Source organism: Epinephelus moara, chromosome 1 (genome assembly GCF_006386435.1).
Source record: "Epinephelus moara isolate mb chromosome 1, YSFRI_EMoa_1.0, whole genome shotgun sequence".
In the NCBI taxonomy this organism is placed as follows: domain Eukaryota; kingdom Metazoa; phylum Chordata; class Actinopteri; order Perciformes; family Serranidae; genus Epinephelus; species Epinephelus moara.
This window is the reverse complement of record NC_065506.1, coordinates 38,466,008-38,488,491: the sequence shown is the minus strand read 5'-3', so window position 1 is coordinate 38,488,491 and position 22,484 is coordinate 38,466,008. Positions and strand designations below refer to the sequence as shown.

At 41.2% G+C, this 22,484-nt stretch overlaps 1 protein-coding gene across 1 annotated transcript in view; it reads right to left on the bottom strand.

Moving 5' to 3' along the window:
* LOC126397276 (A disintegrin and metalloproteinase with thrombospondin motifs 7) overlaps positions 1-22,484 on the bottom strand; it is a 101,298-nt gene that overhangs the window by 23,326 nt on the left and 55,488 nt on the right. Inside the window, exons 10-19 of the mRNA XM_050055971.1 lie at positions 17,228-17,320; positions 16,783-16,928; positions 15,042-15,211; positions 14,784-14,917; positions 12,938-13,058; positions 12,477-12,721; positions 11,204-11,345; positions 5,943-6,069; positions 4,599-4,812; positions 227-1,996 (exon numbers count right to left, since the gene is read on the bottom strand). Of these exons, the coding sequence (XP_049911928.1) occupies positions 227-1,996; positions 4,599-4,812; positions 5,943-6,069; positions 11,204-11,345; positions 12,477-12,721; positions 12,938-13,058; positions 14,784-14,917; positions 15,042-15,211; positions 16,783-16,928; positions 17,228-17,320 (3,162 nt within the window). The remainder of the gene's footprint in view (positions 1-226; positions 1,997-4,598; positions 4,813-5,942; positions 6,070-11,203; positions 11,346-12,476; positions 12,722-12,937; positions 13,059-14,783; positions 14,918-15,041; positions 15,212-16,782; positions 16,929-17,227; positions 17,321-22,484) is intronic.

Below are 22,484 nucleotides of genomic sequence, written 5' to 3'. Positions count from 1 at the left end.
AAAACCAATTGCCCCTCGGAGACAGATAAAGGTCTTGAGCCTTGATTATCTGCGTTAGCTTGAGGTCAAATGGTGTCTCCACAGAATTAAAATGTGTGCAGGGGCCAAACCTAGACGCTGTGTCTGCATAATAAAAGCAGACAGAGACACAAATAATGAGACGCAGCTGTGCTTTGTCCCACAGTATGAGTATAACAGCAGAATGCGTGGACTGATGCAGACTCACAGTGCTCCAGTTGCCGGTGACCCAGTAGGCGGCAGCAGTCACTTGCGTGGAAGCTGAAGTTGGGGCAGATGTCAGCACTGGAAGCGGCCACAGAAGAGGCGGATGTGTTGGCAAGGTCGGCACAGCAGGTGTTGGAAATTCAATGAGATGTTCTGGCGTTGTGCTGTGTTGAGGAGGGGTTGCTGCGTTTGTTGGAAGCCGGTACGAAGGACCAGAATTGGTGTTGCCGCTTCTCCTCAGCATCGGGGGAACGACTATTTCATTGTAATCAAAATCAGCAAAATCAGATGGTGAAGCGCGGGATGTGGCATCTGTTCCAGTTCTTTCAGTGAAGGCGGGTTTGGTCGGCATCTGTTCCTTTGTAGCTGGCAGGAAATCAGCTGGGGGAGGCAGAGTGGCTCCCTCCAGGTTTGGAGGAGGTATGATTTCTGTTCCAGTTAACGATGTGGAGTCTTCGGAGGCCTCCTGATTACCTGAGATTAGCAGAGGAGGAGTGGACGTCTCAGAGGCAGGAAGTGAGGTTGTGCTGAGGTCTGTATCCCATGAATCACCCTCGCTAGTGTCATATACTGTATCAAAATTAGTCTGAGCCAAATCCAGATCCTCCGATGTGAATGCGGCTGTAAATGTTGTTGACTGACTGGTTGTTAGAGGTATTTCTGAAGCACCTTCGTCCAGTTGAACTTCAGTCTGAACGTGAACTACAGTTTCTGGTGTGGGAGAGCCTAAAGGTTCAGGACTCTCTACATCTGGACCTGAAGTACTTTTTTTGTTGTAGCTGTACTCATAATCATCATGTTCATCCGTCGCCTGAGTACTCACTGTTTCAGCGACAATAGTACTGATTGTGGTTTGATGTCCGGGTGTGGGAGCAGCGTCTTTTGGAGTCACATCCTCAGTGAAAATGTCATAGTTATTTTCAGCCTCCTCTCCATATTGCTCCCATTTCACATCTTGTGTAGGCTCCTCTGTAGCCAGACCAGGCATTGTGCTGATGTTTTCAGACCACCACACATCCTCGTCATGTGTCTCTGTATGTGTTTGTGAACGCTGAGTTGTAGACAATGGCGGTGAGCGAGTGGTAGACACCGGCAGAAGATAATCCTCAGACAGGAAGTCATCCAAATCTTCAGAACTTGTTTGCATAGGCTCCTTTGTTGCTCCGTTGTCCTTCTTATTGTCCAGATCTGTGCTCTGTGGCTCCTCAGTGTTCAAAGTGTAGGAAGTGGCCTTTGAACCAGTATCAATGGTTAAAGGAGCTTTTGTTGTTTCCATGTCAGTGTTTTCTTTCACACTGTCTGTTGGCTTGGTCTCCTGGGGAGCGTTGGATTCTGGATCTTGTCCATCAAAGTCGTCCGACAAGTCTTCATGGAAGTTGATAAAATTATAGTCATAATAAAAATCGTCAACTTGAACGCTGTTTTCCGCAGAGGGGTCGATATTTTCAATGTTATTGTGATAGTGAAAATCTCCCTCCACATTGTTGTTGAGGTCATTATTATTATTGTTTCTTGGCTGGGCTCTGGTGGTGCTGTATTTGGGAGGAGGTTTGACTTCAGGTATGGAGTTGATTTCATTGAGCACTTCTTTGCTCGACCAGCCGCTTCCAGACCAGTCCATACCTCCAAAGTTATCAGCCACTGGTGGACAGTCCTGGGTGTTGCAGGTAGTCACAGCGTGGGGCTTCTTCTGAGGGTCACAGTCAATCCCTGTGTTTCTAGAGCAGGTCACGTTACGGCGACGTACTCCGCCTCCACAAGTCAGCGAACACTGCGTGGAAAAAAAGACACATCAGATCAGGATTAGGCCAAACTTATACCTGGTTCACACAACACAACATTTCTGCCTGTTCGGAAAGTCACTATGTCACATTAGGCGATCGTGGAGTCATAAAATCGTACCGTGACTTGGTCCATACCAATCATCCCCGGTTGCCTTTCACAACTAAGTGATGTCATCGGGTTATTCTTGTCCTATTTTTATTACTTACTATTATTTCAGTCACTGTTCATGTGCCAGCCGAAATGTTGTTGCAGTAATGTAAAAAGCACCACCAGATGGCAGGAGCTACATTTGAAGCACCGTCTACAAACATACAAGCCACTGAATCATCCACAACAACTTCCTGCAAATGTTTCACAATAACAGCCCTTTTAGAAAATGGAGGGATTCTCTCAGCCGAGGTTATAAGGTGCTTTTAATTTGAAACAGATACAGGAAGTGTTGAGTTTGAAATGATGGCGCGATGCATTAACTTTATCAAGGCAAATGGGAGCGGATAAAAAGTAAAAACTTAAAAATACAGAGGGATTAATAAATAACGGCCTGTTTATAATGTCGTCTGTTTCTAATGAAGCTGGTAGCCTCTGCAGTTGTGGTGAGTAAAAGCCACTATTTTTAATTTCATTACTTTTTGTCTGTCTCCATTATGAAGAAATAACATTCTTTGCTAGCTCGATGCTAATGGCAGCACTCAGCGGATTGAAAAAGTGCCTCTGCTGTTTCACACCATCATTTTTCCCTTTTTACTCTGTCGTGATGGACAAAAAGAAAATCAAACATACTCGAATTTCTGTTGTAACATGGTGTTGGTTGTCGTCTACGATGACACACTACACGAGATGAAATGATGGATTATCGTGCACGACACTCACTGTCTTTCACGATACATCCCGACACTGTACGTTGCTACGTCGGTCTATAATCAGGCTGATATTGTGTAGCGTGAACCAGGCATTAAAATTCAGTGATAGCTGTTTTATCAAATGCATCGAGTATATTTAACTGTGATTCTGGCAGCCTAAGCTCTTTGTGCATATCAACCTAAATCCTAAAAGCCGTGAAGGAAGAAGCCGGATCATCTTTAGTTACCCTGAGCTATGGGACTCCTCAGGGTCACAATCAGAGCCAAATAACCAGGACTCAAACAGATACAGTATAAAGGAGTCTACAGCCACACTGTTTACCATGTTCATCATGTTCACATTTGCTAATTAGCAACAAAACCAAAATGTTAATACGCCTGTAGATCAAGTTTTAGTTTGAGGAACCAACAAGTTGTGTCTACGTGTAGAAAAAAGAGACGAGTATGACAAAACATACAAACATCAGGAGCTCTGTGTAGTTTAAGCTCTGGGGTCTCATTTATAACCAATGGGTACACACAAAACGAGGCCACTCCCACCCCCAGAGTGCAGAGCAGAGGGCTGGATAGTGCGCTACTTGTGAGAGTTGTGGTCAGCTGTGGAGCGCACCGCAGTTGTTGAAACTCACACATAAAATATAATTAAGTAATTACAGACCAGGGCATCAATAGTTTAAAGCGGTGAATGAATCACCAAGTACAGCTTTAGTTTCCAGATACAGTAGTTTTTGTATGTAAAATCGCTGTCACAGAGTGCTCAGAGTGCACTGAAGACACTGCCGTCGCTGCCACACACACTCTGCCTTCTCCAGTCTCCTCACACACATCCTCACCCCTCCTGCACACAGTGTATGGATTGTGTAAATTACCAAAGTCTTGAAATAAAGCTTTTATCAGCTCTCACACAATCATCATGCTCTATGTCCTCATTAGGAGCCCTGATCATAATGCCGGTCAGGCTTGCCACAACAAAACCGAAATAAATTAAAATAAATTGAATAAATCAACTCTCAAATTTCCATTTTCAAGTGATATTCCAGGTTGGAGGATGCCACTGATTGTTGCGATCATTTCGGCAAGGTGTGGAGCAATGATTGCTGTACACATACTGTATACATATATGTAAATACTGCCTTCATACTCACTTGTTGAATCATTGATCAGCAGGATCATTTGGGATTTACAAAAGGAAACTGCACACTGGCAGGTGTACACATGGTTGTATAAATCAGATTAAAAAAAATATATATATATTTTCAATTTTTGGCCACACTTAACTCAGTACGGTTCCTGTGCAATGTTTTATAAATGAGACCCCTGGTCACACAACTGAAGATCTGAGGTAATGCACAATGCTGGCTCTAAAGAATCAGCAATGTGGTTCTGTCTCTGTGATAGCCAAATCTTCAGCTCTTATATTTTGTAAAAGCTTGAGATGTGGAAACATCTTGTGCCATAAGCTGCCAAAATGCAGAAATGCACTACATGCATTTCATAATTGTTGTTGTTACTCTTTGTTATTGCTTATTGTTAACCTTAATTATGTACTGACTGTCTTATCTGGTTTTGTAAAGTGTCCTTGAGTGTCTTGAAAGATGCTTTAACATAATCTTTCAGAAAGAAACCTTTTTTAGAAAATGTTAAAGTGGCTTTAACAATTTCTGACAAGATGCAGAACAGTTTTCATTTGCTGACAAACTAGAGCTTAATATTCCGACTCAGACTCACCTTTGACCAGTTGCCCGTGGTCCAGTCTGCTGGGCAGGGGATGTGTGTGTTGCAGGAGGACAGTGACTCAGGTTTGGGGATGTGTTCACATTCACTGGGCTGCAGTGCTTTCTGCTCCTCTGTACTCACTGCCTGGATGCAGAGCACTGTCCTTTTCGTCTGGCCCGAGCTCCCACAGCTCGCTGAGCACTTCTGCCACTCCCCAACCCACCATCTGCACACAGAGACACACACAGGTGCACGTATTTCCAATTTGATGTACATTTGAGAGAAAATGACAATACTTTTACATCTCTGCAGACGCTGCTGACTCACATACAGATTTAGATGGTTGTGTTTTAAAGGTTCGGTCATTTCCACCTTGTGAAAAATACCACCCTCGCAAAAATAATGAGTATCTCAACGTAAGGACTTACTGTTGCAAACTCAGTTTCTCAAAATGATGACTTGACATTAACCAAGATGACATTACCAGAAGATGTCTTTATGTTAATGTCAAGTTGTCATTATAAGGACATCTCAAACAAATTTAATGTCAACTTGTCATGACAAAGACAACTTCTGGTAATGTCACTTTGATTAATGTCAAGTCGTCATAATCAAGACAACCCAAACAATGTCAACTTGTCATTACAAAAACCGAATGACACTTAATGACAGCAGTCATAAACGTTTATGACATGTACATAATGTTTATGACAAGTTCATGACAGTGTCATGTCATAGTTATGACAGTGTCATGTCACCCTTATGTATATACCTCTAAGTAAAGTGTTACCCTAACTTGTTATCTTAAAATAATGACTCAGCACTGCAAACCTAGTATCTCAAAAAGATGACTTAGCAACCTAAAATAATGACTCATTATCTTAAAACAGTGACTTCGGATGGCAAATTGAGTATCTGGAAACCAGTGTTAATTTTGTTATTTCAGTTTCGCTAAGTTTATTTAAGAAGGGACCGTGCAAATTAAAAAAAACACTGCCAGAATAAGCCAAAAGGCTATTTTTCATCAGTTGTCCATTGGCCAAGATGTTACACAAGGTTGACGAAAACTATCATGAAAGTTTTCTGTGAAAGACCTTTTGTTCCCATGACAAAACGACGAGCTAAAAATAGATATTGATAACAAAATAAGACAGAATCTAAACCCGGCATTCCAAACTTAGTACCTCAAAAAGATGCCTGAGTGACCTACTTTCAAAATAATAGCTCAGAAAAATAACGATCAGAATATTGACCATTGCTTCTGCAAGGATTGAAAAATGTGTCTTCATCTCCGAGTGTGTGTCTGTGAATGCTGCTGGGCTCATTTTGTAAACGATGTCTGGAGGGTGAACTCACATGGCCGGACATGGATCCTTGTCACAGCTGGTTTGGTTATCATCAGGTCGGGTTAAAGGGTCACAGAGGTGCTCCTCCACTATCCCAGTCGTCTTCTCCACACAGTGAACAATCTGCCTCTGAACACCTGGAATACCAGAGAGAGGAGAGAGGAGCTTTTGTGACTAAGACAAACACGTGGATGTTGTAATAACAATAATAGTCTTGTAGCTAGAAGGCGCCTGGTACTGACGTCACCAGCGGTTGATTAAGGGGAAAGTTCGGCTGCTCTGAATCGCTCTGACAGCAAACTAAAGTGGTGATTGTACGCTTAGAGAGAGCCTTTTCTAGGTGGCTAAAATGGAAATACATTTCAGTATTGACCACACTGGAAAGTGTCACGTCCAGGTTTCACACAGCATTACATAAAAGGACATGTCTCCTAAAGCTGTGACAGGCTTATCTCCTCTGTGACACCTCTCTCTGTCATCACTCTCACCCTCTTGAGTTGATTTCCACCCCATCAGAGCAGGAGAGACCTCTCACCTCTAAGTGCCCCCTGCCCAGAACCTAATTTACACCTACAGAGACATAAGATTCAAAGCCAGCTGGAGACAGAAAGAAAAAAGAAATATGGGCAGGAAAACGCTCTACGTGCTGCTGATATGGATTTCCTGCCTATATTCAACAGCCACTTGAACTAATAACGTAATTTGGGCCAATGCATTTGGAATGTGGGTACAACCCTGTTGCTGGTGCATGGAGACAGTATTAGTATTGTCTGCTGATGAGCTGAATCAAAATTAAGTCAGAGAGTGGAGTAAGTTTTTGAAGAATACATTTACATATACTTTACTTACTTGTAAGGCAGCTTGCCACGACCAGGAATGAGAAGTGCAAATTTAAACGTCACATATGGTAGAAAGAAGTCCAACTATTTCCTCTACAGCAGTGCCTCTAAAAGTTTTTGAAATATTTTCTCAGCCAAATATGTTCAGAATCCATCACTTAATTAATGGCAAACCAATTTTTTGTTATTCAATGACACTAATACAGCACTTGTCGACGAGTTGCACTTACAATTTAGTGATATAATTAAAATCTCACATACCCCCTGTAATACTCGAAAGTACCCCTAGGGGTACACATACCCTCATGCGAGAAACATCACTCTACAGCAGCAGTAAAGATGAATATTAAAGCCAGTGTTGTTACAGGTGAGGTTCAAAATTTATATTCTGCTTGAGTTACACTTCTACACTAATACAATATACTGTGCTCACAGCAATAGAGCCAAAAAGGCAGGTCCATTTTAGGGTTTTTCAAGATCTATTTAAACAGGTATCTCTCATTCTGCCAGTGCTGCTGCTGCACTGCCCCCATTTTCCACAAACAACTCCCCAACACTGCTGTGAAAACAAACCTGCATCCAGCTCTCGGGGCTCCAAAAACACCCTGAACAGACCTTAACTTAATTACATTCATTTTTTAAAAACCTACAAGACAAGACAGCCCAATCATAAAAACAATTTCCCCCTACGTGCACAGATGTTTTTCACCATGGCGGGCAGAAAGAATCTGAACAACTGAGTAAATACAGAAGACGGAACATCACGGTCTATACTGCTTCTGCACAGAGAGGTAGAGAAAGAGAGTAAAAATGCAAAATAAGGTAAAGGTGAGGGATGGAGAGGCGATGGCAACAAGGAGCTAGAGGTGAACTTCAGACAAGCTAGGTCTCTGAAACCTGATGAACTGGGTTAAAGTAATAATTAAAAAATATTATTAAAAATAATTAAACTGCCTTCTTCCGGCTGTTCCCTTAAGGGGTCGCCACAGCGAATCATCTGCCTCCATCTAACCCTATCCTCTGCATCCTCTTCTCTCACACCAACTGACTTCACGTCCTCTTTCACTACATCCATAAATCTCCTCTTTGGTCTTCCTCTAGGCCTCTTGCCCAACCTCAGCATCCTTCTACCGATATATTCACTATCCCTCCTCTGAACATGTCCAAACCATCTCAGTCTGGCCTCTCTGACTTTCTCTCCAAAGCATCTAACATGAGCTGTCCCTCTGATGTACTCATTCTTGATCCTATCCATCCTCGTCACTCCCAAAGAGAACCTCAACACCTTCATCTCTGCTACCTCCAGCTCTGCCTCCTGTCTTTTCCTCAGTGCTACTGTCTCCAAACCAAGTCTTGTACACTTTTCCTTTTAATCTTGCTGGTACTCTTCTAGCACACATCACACCTGACACTTCTTCACCCGTTCCAACCTGCATGCAGGCACTTAAAATCCTCCATCTTCTTTATTTCTACTTCCTGTAACCTCACCGTTCCACTTGGGTCCTTCTCATTCACACACACGTATTCTGTCTTGCTACGACTAACCTTCATTCCTCTCCTTTCCAGGGCATACCTCCACCCCACCCGCTCCCTGCTCTCACTACAGATCACAATGTCATCTACAAACATCATAGTCCATGGAGATTCCCGTCTAACCTCATCCGTCAACCTGTCCATCACCATAGCAAACAAGAAGGGGCTCAGAGCTGATCCTTGATGCACTCCCACTTCCACCTTAAACTCCTCTGTCACACCTACAGCCCACCTCACCACTGTCCTGCAGCTCTCATACATGTCCTGCACCACTCTAACATACTTCTCTGCCATGCGAATCACAAAAATACGTAAACTGCCTACAACCTCTTAAAACACTTTCGTTTGTTGATGATCATTTCATGTTTGAATTGATTTGTTCTTGTACTTTGTAAAGCGTCTTTGACTATCCAGAAAAGTCTGCACTACATTTGTGTTTGCTTAATGTTATTTTTAATTAGATAAATAAATTAGTATAAATTAATACCCGTAATGTTAGCTTTTGTGATTCCATCTGTACACATTAAACATGTTTAAGCTAATTCAAACGCAGCAACTGAAAAGAAAACACCAATAACAGGGGAAAAAATAAATAGTAAAGCCAAATAGTGCAATCTCTTGATTACAGTTATTTTAGGGAATCCCAATTTTACCTATGCAGCAGATATAATGAGGTTAAATCCCCTCATCCACACACAGTGACCGCATATCTGTTTAAAATAAATTCATAAAATCTTTTCTTTCTTAAAAGACATCACAGATTACATGCTAGAAGATTATATGTACTATAGTATCTATTCACTATGTCACTTTTCAAATAATTGCACATCAGTCTTGACAGATTATATTTTCGAAGGTAAAGAGTGGGTACAAAATATGTCACTTAGCTGGTTAGTTTCAAAGTGATGTCTGCATTCGTTTCAGGTCAGCAAAGTGAACATTAAAGTCTCCAGTCCGATGTGTGACTTGATACTTTTACACGTGTTGACATGATTCAAATTCAACGCTTGTTTCAACCCTGAAGTGTCTTTGAAAATGTCTCTGAAAGCTCAATGCTAAATTCTTTGTTTAAGCAATGCTAGTCTCAAAGAATGCAGAAAGAATATAGTGTTCACTAGTGGATCTACTTTAATCTTTAATCGCTGACACGTCATTTCTTTCGTCATGAGCAGGTGCATTAAAAAGGTACAAACCTGTGTGAATAAAAACCTCTATCTCAAGCACTCAGACCCAACCTTGATATGAGAACTCATGATGACAAAAAACCCACAACAGACTTGCTCAACTTTGCCAACCATGGTTGGACCTACTGCTTAAAGATATACTATGCGGGATTCTCCTAAAAATAAAATATGTATAAACCTAAACAAAAGTAATCCCTCCCACTTACGACCTTCTAAAAGTGTGTGGCGGTGTGTTTCTTCTGCAGAGACTCTGCCCACTGCCTGTATTGTCTTCTTATTCTCTGTGTTCAGGATGTTTTGTGGTGTGTACACCCACAGCATTCAGGTAAGTTCAGGGCTTTATAAAAAGGTAGCAACCAGTTACCAGAGCGTAAGCAGCATCCAAGAAACAAAGACCTGAAAAAAACACAAATATAAGGTGAGGCACATTTTGCACGGCGGTGAAACGCCAAAGGAGAGTAAATCTTGGGTTGACAGCACACGGCACAAGAATGCCAAATAAACTTCAAGGCCAGGAAAATATAGTACCGATACATCACATTACTGCCTGTGTTTGTGTCAGCTGCCATAAAAAAGGCTCCCATGTGTTTAAATAAAGCTTAGCAATCAAAATATCAACTCAGGACACAGCCGGAATACAGTCCAAGTTTGTTTCTAAGGACTCGAGGACGTGCATTCAAAACTAAGAGGGAAAGATTTTCCAGCCTTTCTCTCAGTCTACCTACCAACCTCTCAATGTCAAAACCAGGGACGTAAACACAGACAGTGCACACAGTGCGCCTGAGAGTGGGGCCTCCAACAATGCTATGAGTGGAGAATGGGCCCTTATGAGTGATTGTCACCTTGAAAAATATGTCTGTGTTCAAAGAAGAACTCATATTCCATTATGAACATTTACTCTATCCTACTGTGCCTGAACTTTTTATGGTATGCATTTTTAACTTTTAGCTATTTGAAATCAATAAGACCCGATAAGTATAAAAAAACCAAACATTGTCAACGATAGTTAAGTCCCAATGTCTTCAAACGAGTACTTCCTAATTAATCTTATCTTGTTACTGTTGCTAGAATTGGTCAAATTTGTTGCCATATCAAACTACAAACATTATTAATCATAAATAAACAAGTTTCAACCATAAAATGTGATCAGGTTTTGGACTTTGTCCACTTTTGTGTCGGGATCGGCTGCAGACTGACTTGGCAGAGATGGCTGCCATTTTGTTTTTACATGGAGTAGTGTATTGTACTTTTGCTACCACTAGATGGCACAAAAAGTGTCCACGGATGAGGACAACAGGTCTATGTTAAGTAGAACGAAGTAAAAGTTCAAGTAAACCCAAAATGTGATGTTCTCATATGAGGACACAGGGTCTGAGGAGGATATACTGTATGCCCATGAAAAAGGGAAACCCATCTTTGTCATGTTTATTTTTTCTTTTTTGGTAAAACAGTCAATAGCATCGATGAAAAAATTACATGTTTATTCTATCACTATAAATCAGCTATTAAAATTGTTAAGTTAATACTTTCTTATTTTCTTTAGTATTTTTTGTTATATACAGATATGCAGTGATGGTCTCTTGGTAATATGTATGGTGATGTTATTCACTGTCAAGTCTCTGATCACGTGACGAGACGGTATGTGCATGATAGCGTGCACTGGGGCCCATTGTAACTACCTTACACCACTGGTCAAAACCATCATTATTTCCTACCTGTTCCACAGGTAACACTGCATTCAGTCCATGAACCATATTTCCAGAAGAAAACTGACGCAGGGATGTCGTTATCCTCCATGGTGTCTCGACTGATTGTGTACTCGTACCGCACTCCTGGATTTGTCTCCTGAAAAAGAAGCTGTAACACACAAGACAATGGCTAACACATTCTGGACCACATGTGGAAAACTTATTGAAAAATATTCCTAGGAACTAAATCACAAAATAAAACTCTTTTTTACACGTCTTCTTTGTGTTTCCGCCACATCTGACAAACCATAAAGAAAGGATTAAAAAGGGATGGCTTCATTTCAGACAGCTTATTTTTCACACATTGGCAATGTTCAGCACTGAAAGCCACACTCTGCCAGCTCCAAGGACATCAGATCAATTAAATTTTATTTAGAAAGCCTAATATCACAAATCAAAGTTTGCCTCAGAGGGCTTTACAGCAAACGACATCCCGCTGTCCTTGGACGCTCACAGCAGATATCTAAGCATCGACCCCCTTTAACTTGTTGGAGAGAGGGAACCACCAACCGGGAACCATAATAAGATCTACGTCTGACGTGACTGAATGCAAGTGAACATCGTAAAGCAGATCCTGCATTCCCAGAAAGGTTCACGCACATCGGCACTCACACTTTTTTCATTATGAATATATATGATTTCCTCCATTTGAGCAACACAGTTTATATCTTTAAAGGAATGGTTCACCTATAAACAACATAAATTGTATATAGTGCTAACTTCTGTAGCTTCTCTATGGTTCGGTCTATTGAATAGCATTAAGGAGAGTAGAGCTCCTGTAAAAAGTGAAAGCATATCATTAATAGAACCAAATTCCATCCTGCAAGGATAATCCAAAAATACCTTGTTTAGCAGCAGTTAAGCGTAAATAGTTGTGATTGGATTTCCATGAGTCCATGACTGGATACAAGACACTTGGGTAATACTAAACAGGAAACCAAACATAACAACAAACAATGTCGACCAAACATTAGTCGACCAGAAAGGTCATTATTCGGCAAGATTTTATTGTTCACTTAGTCGCAGAAAAAATGTGAGACTCTATTAGGAGCTGCGTCTTGTCAAAATAAATCAAAACCTATATGACTGGACCATGTGGGTATTTAATTTGAAAGGACAGACACAGGAAGTGGCCACACTCAGCAGTCAGACAGGAGTCACGCTACAAACCAATCACAGACAACAGATATCTTTCCCTTCTTCTTTTGGGTGAACTATTCCTTTAAGCTGTTGATCCTACCTGAATCCACAGTGGCTCCATGGTGGGTCCAGGGGACGTCAGGTTCTCCAGATGTCCTGTCCTCTCGTAGGTGAATACTGTCCCGGCTGCCTTGTACTCTCCGTTCCACTGGATCGTCCAGCCGCCATTCAGAAAATATTTGTTGGGGTTGTCACTGCGTAACGCCAAGAAATTCCCAGCTTCAGCCACCTCCTCAATGCGGATGTCCCAGGCTCCTTCTGGGATCAATCCGATGTCTACGTAGCCTGAAGGACGTCATATTTTCAGTAAGTGAAAGAGAAAGACAAGGTATCCTGATACACAGTTAACACATAGTTGAGAAAATGGAGGAGCTACAGTGGAGAGCTTTGTGCTATTACCAAAGGGAAAAGGGAGCGATGTTTTGTTTCAAATTGTCATCCATGTCAAAATATCTGCCGTGAAGAGGCCTAATGCTAAACCACAGTTATTAAGAAACATACCAAGTCCTTCAGTCTCCTCAAATGTTCTCCTGACAGTTGTGCAGGTGGAGCCGTTACCATGACACACCCCACAGCGATCCTCTGTGGCACTGGAGTCAATCACATAGTCACAGCCGATACTCTGCAACACAGATGCAACAACAGAAATGCATTATCTGGAATGAACCTGACAGTGATTACACAACAGAGCCAAATTAGATAGACATTGGAGAAAGACAAAGAGAATCTCTTTAGATCAAGAACAAATTTTCCGGTTTTTCAAATATGTAAAGGGCCCCAAATAAACAATCTACAATGCGTGGTCTGAAGTGCATGAGGCAAGTCCATTTAAGGTGTGTCCAACTCCACTTTTGCCAATTTAGTTTAACGACACATAATCTGGGTGCAAATGAAGGCACTAGGGCAACAGGGTTGTATTCAGTCCCATAATAACTGCTATTTACATGGCAGATTAAGCAAACTGGAGAAGCAAGTGGTTTTTGGTATTATGATGCAATAAGAGCAGTGAATGTCACCGCAGCAAATATCGTGAAACTTTTAAGCAGCAAAACTAAAACCTGCGGTTATAAACCTATAAAACTAAACTTTTGGTTCCTGAAATAATCAATGAAGCCATTAAAAATAGTTGCATCTGCTTGAAAGAAGCAATTACAGTTGCGCTGTGCTGTGTGCCACTTTGCATCGGGTGTAAGACAGGGCCCAAAGACTAGATAAGCCTTACTTGTTTAGATGAGGCAGGTGATGGAAGTGAAAATCCCAGTAATCCTTGAAATTGTTCTGTGCTGCTTTAGCATTATTGTCACACCCCATACTGTGCTGCTGCTCCCATGTGGTTAAAGGTGCAATATGTAATCCAAATACAGTGTTAGTCCCATAAGACCGTAATTCAGAATATAGGATGGGAACACTCTGAAAATGACTGTCAGGACTAAGATGAGACAAAAATTACACTATTATTTGTCATTTTCATTTCATTTTTCCATAACTGCTTATCCTGTTAGGGGTCATGGGGGCTGGAGCCTATTCCAGCTAAAACTGGGCGAGAGGCAAGGTACACCCTGGAGAGGTCACCAGACTATCACAGGGCTGACACACAGAGACAGACAACCATTCACACTCACATTCACACCTACGGACAATTTAGAGTCACCAATTAACCTGCATGTCTTTGGACTGTGGGAGGAAGCTGGAGAAAACCCACACTGACACGGGGAGAACATGCAAACTCTGCATGCAAGGGTTAAACCCCCCACCCTGGGTTCGAACCAGGAACCCTCTTACTATGAGGTGACAACACTAATCACTGCACCACCGTGCCTATTCTTATTTTCTCAAATATTTATCTATATTTTTATGGATTATCAACCGAGAAATAATGAAATACTGATCTGGCCTTTAACATTACAACAACCCTTCAAACACAATACTGTTTCCAGGTAAGTCTGACAATATGTGGCTTCCGGACAAAAATGTCACCAAATGTCATGACATCAGAGACCCGGCGTCTGTGATCGCTGTCCACTCAGTATCCAAACAACTTCTGTATCAGTGACTGGCATTTTGGCCCGGGGTGATAGGCAGCGGCAGAGAGATAACACACCCCGATGTTTTTCTATCAACAAGCTCATTTTCATGCAGAATGTCAAATGTACAACACTTGCCTGCAGAGAAAACAAAGCGAGGGTCAACTAAATGTACTGCATGACTAACAGAGCAGCAACGCATGGAATTAGATTTACATTACAGAATAGTCAATGAATGTTGTTTTGAAATCAAGAGACAAAACAGATCAAACGCTCAAGAAAAGACAAGGATGCATATTAATTAGTAGGTACAGTGTTGATACCTTACAGATGCCATTGATGCACAAATCTCTGCTTTTGTTGCCTTGGTAGCACGGCGTCCCATCAGTGACAGCATCACGCATCTTATCAGAAAAATGTTCGTTCAGTGGACGGCAGTGCAGCTCACAAGGGTTCACTGAAAAGAGAGATCCAACATAAGGCACAAAGTTGTGATAAAGATGAACACACACAATAACAACCCAAAGGTGCTCTTCTTTAAAGTTTGCCTAAATAACTGTGATCAGGTTTATTCTGCTCACTTCTGTTGATGACCGCCTCCCACTTGTAGAACTTGCCCTTGTACGGCAAGCTGTTGAAGTGACTACACTGGATGTCTCTGAAGGAGGGCAGGTCATCAGGACACGGTGCAGTGTTGCAGATCTTGTACCGCCGCCTCTCTCCCAGACAATACTTCCCTCTGTACTTTGGACTGTTGGATAGTCGAAGATGTTATTTCACTGCTGCTCCTTAACGTTTATGTTTACAATTGTGTGATATTGTGTGAAATGGTGGAGGAAAGAGGAGATGCGTTAAGACCCAGACACACCAAACTGATATCTAAGCATCGACGAAGGCTGACTGTTGCATTGCCTCACGTTGCCTGTGTCTCAGCCAAAAAGTTGCACCTGAACACACAGCAAAGACTACAGCCCACAGCCAGTGAGCATGTACATGCTGCGCCTGCGTGAGAGGAAATAGCTCTTCATACCAGCAGGCGGTGGTACTCTGTATTCGTCATTCAAAAAGGGAAACAGGAAGACCAACAGGACAGACTCAAGACACTCTTTAGCCAGTTAGCATACCGACAACACAACCAATGTTGAATGAGCAAAACATTTTTTATCAATTTATTTATTCTCTTACCAATGGGCTCCATTGATTTAACATGCTGAATTGGCCTTAAAAAGCCAACAACAGCCGATGAATGCCACTACTGAGGGACACACCACAAAAACTAGGGCGACTGACGCCCAACGACGGCAACAATGACCAACAGACAACCGTCAGCTTGGTGTGTCAGGGCCTTTATATGTATTTAATTTCTAATTTACAAACAACCCAAAACATATTTTGCAAACATACCCACTTATTCTGTGAACTCTATCTGTGATTTATTTTTGTTTATAAGACTTGATGCAACCTCAAAAACTTTTCAGAAATTAAAATCCAATTGGAGCCAATCAGGGACTGCGTTGTAGCTGATGACGTAAAATGCAGGCTGCAGCTTGTAGAACAATAATGGCAGTTCCCATAGCAACACGGGTTAGCTTTAACATTAGTAGAGTAAACACAGCAATAAGAGTGAGTGTGATGGATGTGAGGCATCTACGGTTACATGTTTTGCCTTCCTGCGTACAGCGTTGTCAAATATATTGCTGAGATGACTCATGCTGCCAATCTTGGAGAGCTTGTTTTTGCACCTTGCACTCAGGTTGCCGTACCATGCTGTAATGTTAAATGATGAAATGCTTTCAACCAGTGATGAAGATGTTCCCTGGTGTTTTGCTACACTAATTGGCTGAAGGAGTTTGTCTTTCAAGGCGAGTACTCCCGCCCACTGAAAGTGTTTGGAGCGGCAGCAGGGCCAGACTGATACAGAGAGTGAAACAGAATGTTGAGCTCACGTCATCAGGATGGTCTCACCAGGCAATTAACCTTATAGTTTGGGCTTCTAGTGTCTCTCACTGGCAGACTTGAGATAGAGGAAAGGTATGAATTAAGTTACAGCCTGTTGCTGCCTGAAACAGCTTCATCTCTCCATGTTCACACAAAGAGACTACATCACAATCTACCGACTGAAAATGTGTCTTCTACCTAAAGTTAACCAGCCTTTCATCTACAGCTCTACAACTGAGATGTAACGTTCTGTTAATTTTGATTGGTTTTTTAACTCTTTATTGTGCTTTATTCTTCCCAGATTACAATATGAATTAAATTGCAAAACAATAGCTAAAAACAAAAAACATTTTGCATTATTTTTGGCTGAAAAGTCAAACTTACACCGGGTTATCACAGTCTCTCTGCGCGCTCTGGACTCCAGCCCCACACGTCCTCGAACAGGCCGACCACTCGCTCCACGAAGCCCAGCCACCATTTACACCCTCTGGCTGATATCCAACTGCTACACACTCCCCACTGAAACACCACTGATAAAAACCAGCATAAATGACATCATTAAATAAATGAACACATGCTGTTTCTTGTTCTTACTTGGCAGTATATTAATGCAGAATGAAATAAAGACATTAATGCATCACTAATTATAATCCAATGATTTAAAACTTTATAAGTATTATTAGACTGTGGTACTGCTCCTTGAACTACAACAAAAGTTCTGAGTAGTTCTTCCACCACCACCTTTGCCTTTAGAAATCAAACACTGACTGTATTCTCATCACAGTCTCCATGTCTTGTTCATTTCATGTTTGTGAAATGGAAGTCTCACCTTGTCCTCCCCACAGTTCGTCCCATCCACAGCCCCGTCCAGCTTTGAGTGGCAGGTTGTTCCCACAGTGCACCACAGAGTGCTGCACACATTCTAGAAAAGCAAAGAGGGTGTACATGCTGTTGTTTGCTATTCATTTATTCATGCAATGTTTTCTGAGAAACAAGCAGAGATTTTGGGTGAAAACAATCCTGTTTTCCAACTCGAATATATAGTAAAAAACGTTCTCAGTGTGCTTCTGTAATAAGCAGCATCAGCTCATAGAGGATGTAAAAGGATGGGTGGTGATAATAACAATAAAATGAAAACAGCCAAACTGAGGATCCTCATTAAAAACATTTAGTGCTCTCCTATATAGTATTTGTCTGACTAAATTGCCTGCTGTTCCACTGGAGTTCAAGTACAACCAGATGTCATCAATATCGATGGGTGATGTTCTCTCTCTGTGTGACAACACACGTCACCTCCTCAGATACAGCAGATCAGATACAGACTGCATATAGATAAAGACAGAAGCTATTCAGCAAAAAATGTTGACATCACCATGTCCCAGAAAACCATCACTGTACCATGTTTCATATGAAATTAAAGCCTTGGGCAGAATGTACTGGATTCTTATCTTTCAGTAGTTCATTGTGTCATGTTCTAGTGATATAACATGTTCACCTAAAACCCTTCAAATTTAAAATCTGCACTTTAAAGCAGCACCTCAATATATTGAGATTTGCTTTCTCACTGAGAGTTTAGGCTGCTTTCAGACCTAGAGTTGTCTTGCTTTGGTCTGAATCAGGGACTCATTTTCTCACGGCAGCATTTACAAGCGGACCAGATCAAATGCCTTGTGTGAGAAAGCTGTTCCTGATTGGTCAGAATCTCCATGCGGGAAAAATCCAGGAAGTAAACAAAACATTGAAGAAGAGTACACTTGCAAGATAAATGTGACACTTTCTAATGTCACAATGGAGGGACAACTACGCAGGTTGATTTTAGCGCTGCTCATCGTGGACTATATTGCTGTCATTGTTCATTTTAGTCAAACCATACAGTTTGAAAACGAGGCGCGGCTCCAACTAGAAAACAATGTTTTGATGCATTGGATGTGCTGAATGTGCATATTAAGGCAGTACAGGAGGAGGTGCACATTAATAATCCTCCAGGACTGTAACATGCTCATGTTTAACCCAAACAATGTCTCATGTGACTGCAGTTGGGTCGGATCGAGGTCCGAACACGTTCTCACTGCAAACAAACCACACCAGAGTTTGTTTGTAACTGGACCAAGGTCTCAGTCCGGTTGTTTAGGTGCGATTGCTGTGTTCACACCTTCCCAAATGAGTCGCACTAAGGAGGCAAACAAACTTGAGTTTGATTGAACCGAACCAAACAGGGCAGGTGTGAAAGCACCCTTAGATGAGAAGATCAATTCCACCACCTCTTTCTACAGTGATAATGGTCCTCTCATCTCTTGGCAAGTGAATAAGGGCATTTCCCATTTTCTTTTTTAATAATTCCTTTAAAGATATGGTCTTTCAAATCTGTCACTTTCCCAGTTGTTTCTGATTAAACTGTGCAATTATCTCAGGATACAGCTAATGCACAAACAACTTTTTAAAACCTGTGTGCTAATTCAAACAGCACAAAGTGACTACAGCCATGACAGCTCAGCGCGCTGCACCTAGGGGTGTGCAATATGGACCTAAAATTATATCACGATATTTCAGGGTATTTTTGCAAAAAAATTGTATTATTAATTTAAGAGCATAGAACTGCAACAAAATAAGTGAATTTTACATGTCAACACCTACAAATATTAAGTAAAACCTAAAGTGATCTCTCATTTCTTTAGTGTGTGAACAACAACAGTAACTCAGAGTGAGATTCAGGTTCTGTTACAATATTAATAGTTCAACAAAATAAAATCTGAGCTGTAACTCACTAAAAGAGTCTGAGAAGTCCGGGGCTTTTGATTTTGCTTTCAGCCACTGTCAACTCGAAATATTGTGTTCTTTACCCAGTTTTATCACGCTGCATGTGTTGTGAAATTGGTGATGTTTTGTCTATTTGCAGGTGTTTCCCTGGGATGCAATAACTTGAGCTCTCAGTGTGCCACTGTAAAAAGCATTAGCTCGTAGACGATGTAAGAGGGACTTTTATAGATAACAGCCTGGGGAAGAGTGGGGTAAGGTAAGGTAAAATTACAGTTTGTCAAAGAAATCTGAAGGCTTTGAGGAGAGCATAGTCGGCTCCAGTTCACCATCTGAAAGAGCTGTCTGACAGAGAAGTAAACCGATGACAAATGAAGCTCAGCGGAAGCTCAATCAGGCAGACTTTCTTTAATGCTACAATCATTCACAATTATCTCTCCATCCCACTTCCACCACCCAGCTGAGTTCAAATGTACCCTACTTTGCCACAATCTCCTTCAGCCAATCACATTGCTGCTGCCAAACTTTAAATCTGTTCTCCTCTCTGCTCCTGTAAGCCGTCATTTCAGGTGGAATCGTTACACCCTCCTCCGTCGCATTCACCTCCAGTCACCTTATCCAGAGCCAAAGCTCATCAGAAGCCCACTCCTCTTCACATCCAGATCCTCAGCTCCCTCTTCATCTCATCTCATCACCATCACCAGTGTCTAGACTCCATAGGGTGTGTTCCCTATCTGCTATGTCTTTACCACCCTCCTGGAATATATGACATCACCATGGGGTCTCATCGCCAAAGACTTTTCACATTTCTCATGCTTATGTGCACATGTAAATAAATATTATTTTCTCTCAGAACGAGTCTCTCCTGATTGAAATATCTTAAACTGATCCTGATAATGTTTACTTCAGCACTTCAGCTGTCTTGAACAGGCACTGCCCCCCCAAGTGAGTGTGGCCTGTATTTGTAACAACAATGAATCAAAAGAAGCTGTTTGTTTCCTACAGTGGTGAAATCTGCGTGTGGGAAGACGGATAACAACAAAAGGTCAAATAAAGGAGCTCCGTCCATGATTGCTGTAATTGTCTGAGCCCAGTCTCGCTGCTATTGCTTGACATTTGTGATGAATGAGTTTGCATTTGGCCAAAATCGTCACACTGCAGATTAGGATGATTTCTGAGATGAAAACAATTTCACCATTTGAACTTTCAGGGTGCAATAATTAACAGTGATCTGTGAGCAAAATTTAGCTTCTTTACCAAGAAATAATCTCCGACATAAAGATAAAGGCTGGCGAAGGCATGCAGTATTGATTCTCAATGTAGAGATTAAACTTCCAAAAGAAATGGAAAGGTCACAGTGACTTGCAATCACATCAGGAGCTCTGACAACCTGGATCTGATTCTCCCTGGCCTTTCACAGGGCCAGCTGAGACATCCGTCAGGAGATTCGTCAGGACCTGCCCTGACATCCAGCTCTGGCTGTGCCTCACGCAAAAATGAGCAAATCAATAGAGAAACCCTCCCAAATCCCCAAACCAACTGAGTATCGAGCAACTTCAACAATCCCTTCAACCAACAATCAGAAGTGCCGCCACCTCATGCGTTCATCCAGGCGGCTGTGCAAAGCTATTGACAATATGTCCTTGTGTTCAAAGCTCCATGTGAAGTTTGGCACAAAGGCAGCACTCGAAAGAAGGTCGGAAGGCACAACGTATCTCTGACATTGAACAATAAACACGTGTGCTGCTTGGAGAGAGAGAGACACGTGTCGTCCTTTGCCGTTTCTGGGAATTGTTGACAAGTTTTTGCATCAAAAGGATAGGTGGAATACAATTAAACAGACAAATAAAAGATGCTTAAAGACACATGTTACATTCTTCTTACATGTCTTACATGTCTTACATGTCTTAAAATACTACCGTATAACTGCAGCGGATGCACACCTATATAACCCCAGAAAATCTCAGTAAATACGACAGTACACCTGATTTATGTGTCAAATGTGGAGAGAAAAAAGCTACACTCTTTCAGTTTTTGGCAGTGTGCTCAAATAAAAAAAATCTGGGAAAGAGTGAGAGAGTATCCAGGATATATTATCCATACAAATACCTACAGACCCAGAGCTTTTTATATTTGGTTTGTATCCAGCCAATCACAACATTACAAGGAGAAAACCTTTTTTATTTTAGAAATGGGCCTGTTACTGGCAAAAGAGTTATTGCTCCTTCATGGAAGGAAGTCGGAGTCAGAGTATGGGTAGATGGATTTCTGAACTATCTAACTCTGCCCTTGGGAAAAATTACACACGCTATCAGAGGTGATCAATCACTCTTTCACAACATCTGGGGTCCCTTCATGTGTTATCTGGAGAGGACAGATTTAACCCACATGTTGGAAGTACCTGGGGTTATACAATAAGTGACTCTCTGCAACGTCCAAATCTGTCAACATTTTTTTTTCTTGTTAATTACTGTCAAAGTTTGTACATTAATATAACGTGTAATTAAACTGAAGTGTATTGTATCGCACTCAACCTGTAATTTTATGACGTTCTTATTTTTATTTAACCTGGAGCAACATCACTTTCCTTGTGCTGCTTTCAGATGCCTTTCACAAGTATTCAAACCTTTGAATCTTGAGCAAATTGGTGCAATTTCTTTCAAAAACATGGGAAAAAAGGCACTAAACAACTTAGAAAGAAATGTCCCACGAATTGCAAAGGAAAAAAAAAGATTTAGAAAAAATGTATCTATAATTATTACATTTTAAAATTATGTTACAGAATCATTATAATAAGCAGTGTTTCCAGGTCATTTTTGTTTATTTCTAAACTTCCTTTCTTTTTTTAAAAAAAATAAAAAAAATAAATAAAAATTCTATTTCTACTAATTTCTTGCTAATTTTTTGGGTAATTTTTTGTTTCATTGTTCATTGCCTTCTTCCCAGTTTTTTAAGAAATCAAGCCAATTTGCTCAGGTTTCAAAGGGTTAATTATTTATTTTCCTCTCTCATTCATTCATTTACTATTTTTTATTTTATTCTATTTATCTTTAAATTCATACTTCTGGGGTGGGCGGGGGATTAAATGAGTGTTAAATACTCTGCAGTTGTGGAAAATCAAATTTTAAAAAAACTGCAGTTGTACTGAGACTTTGTTCTGGCGTTCTTTTCTATTGCGTGTTCGTGGATGTATATGTACACATACTAGATGTGTGTGCGTGTAGGTCTTTGTTTAAATCAATAAAGATACTGTTGGGAAAAATAAAAAGGGGTTTCTTTTGCATTACTGTGCGTTTCCACTTTTGCTCTGTTAATATAAAGTATTTTGGGGC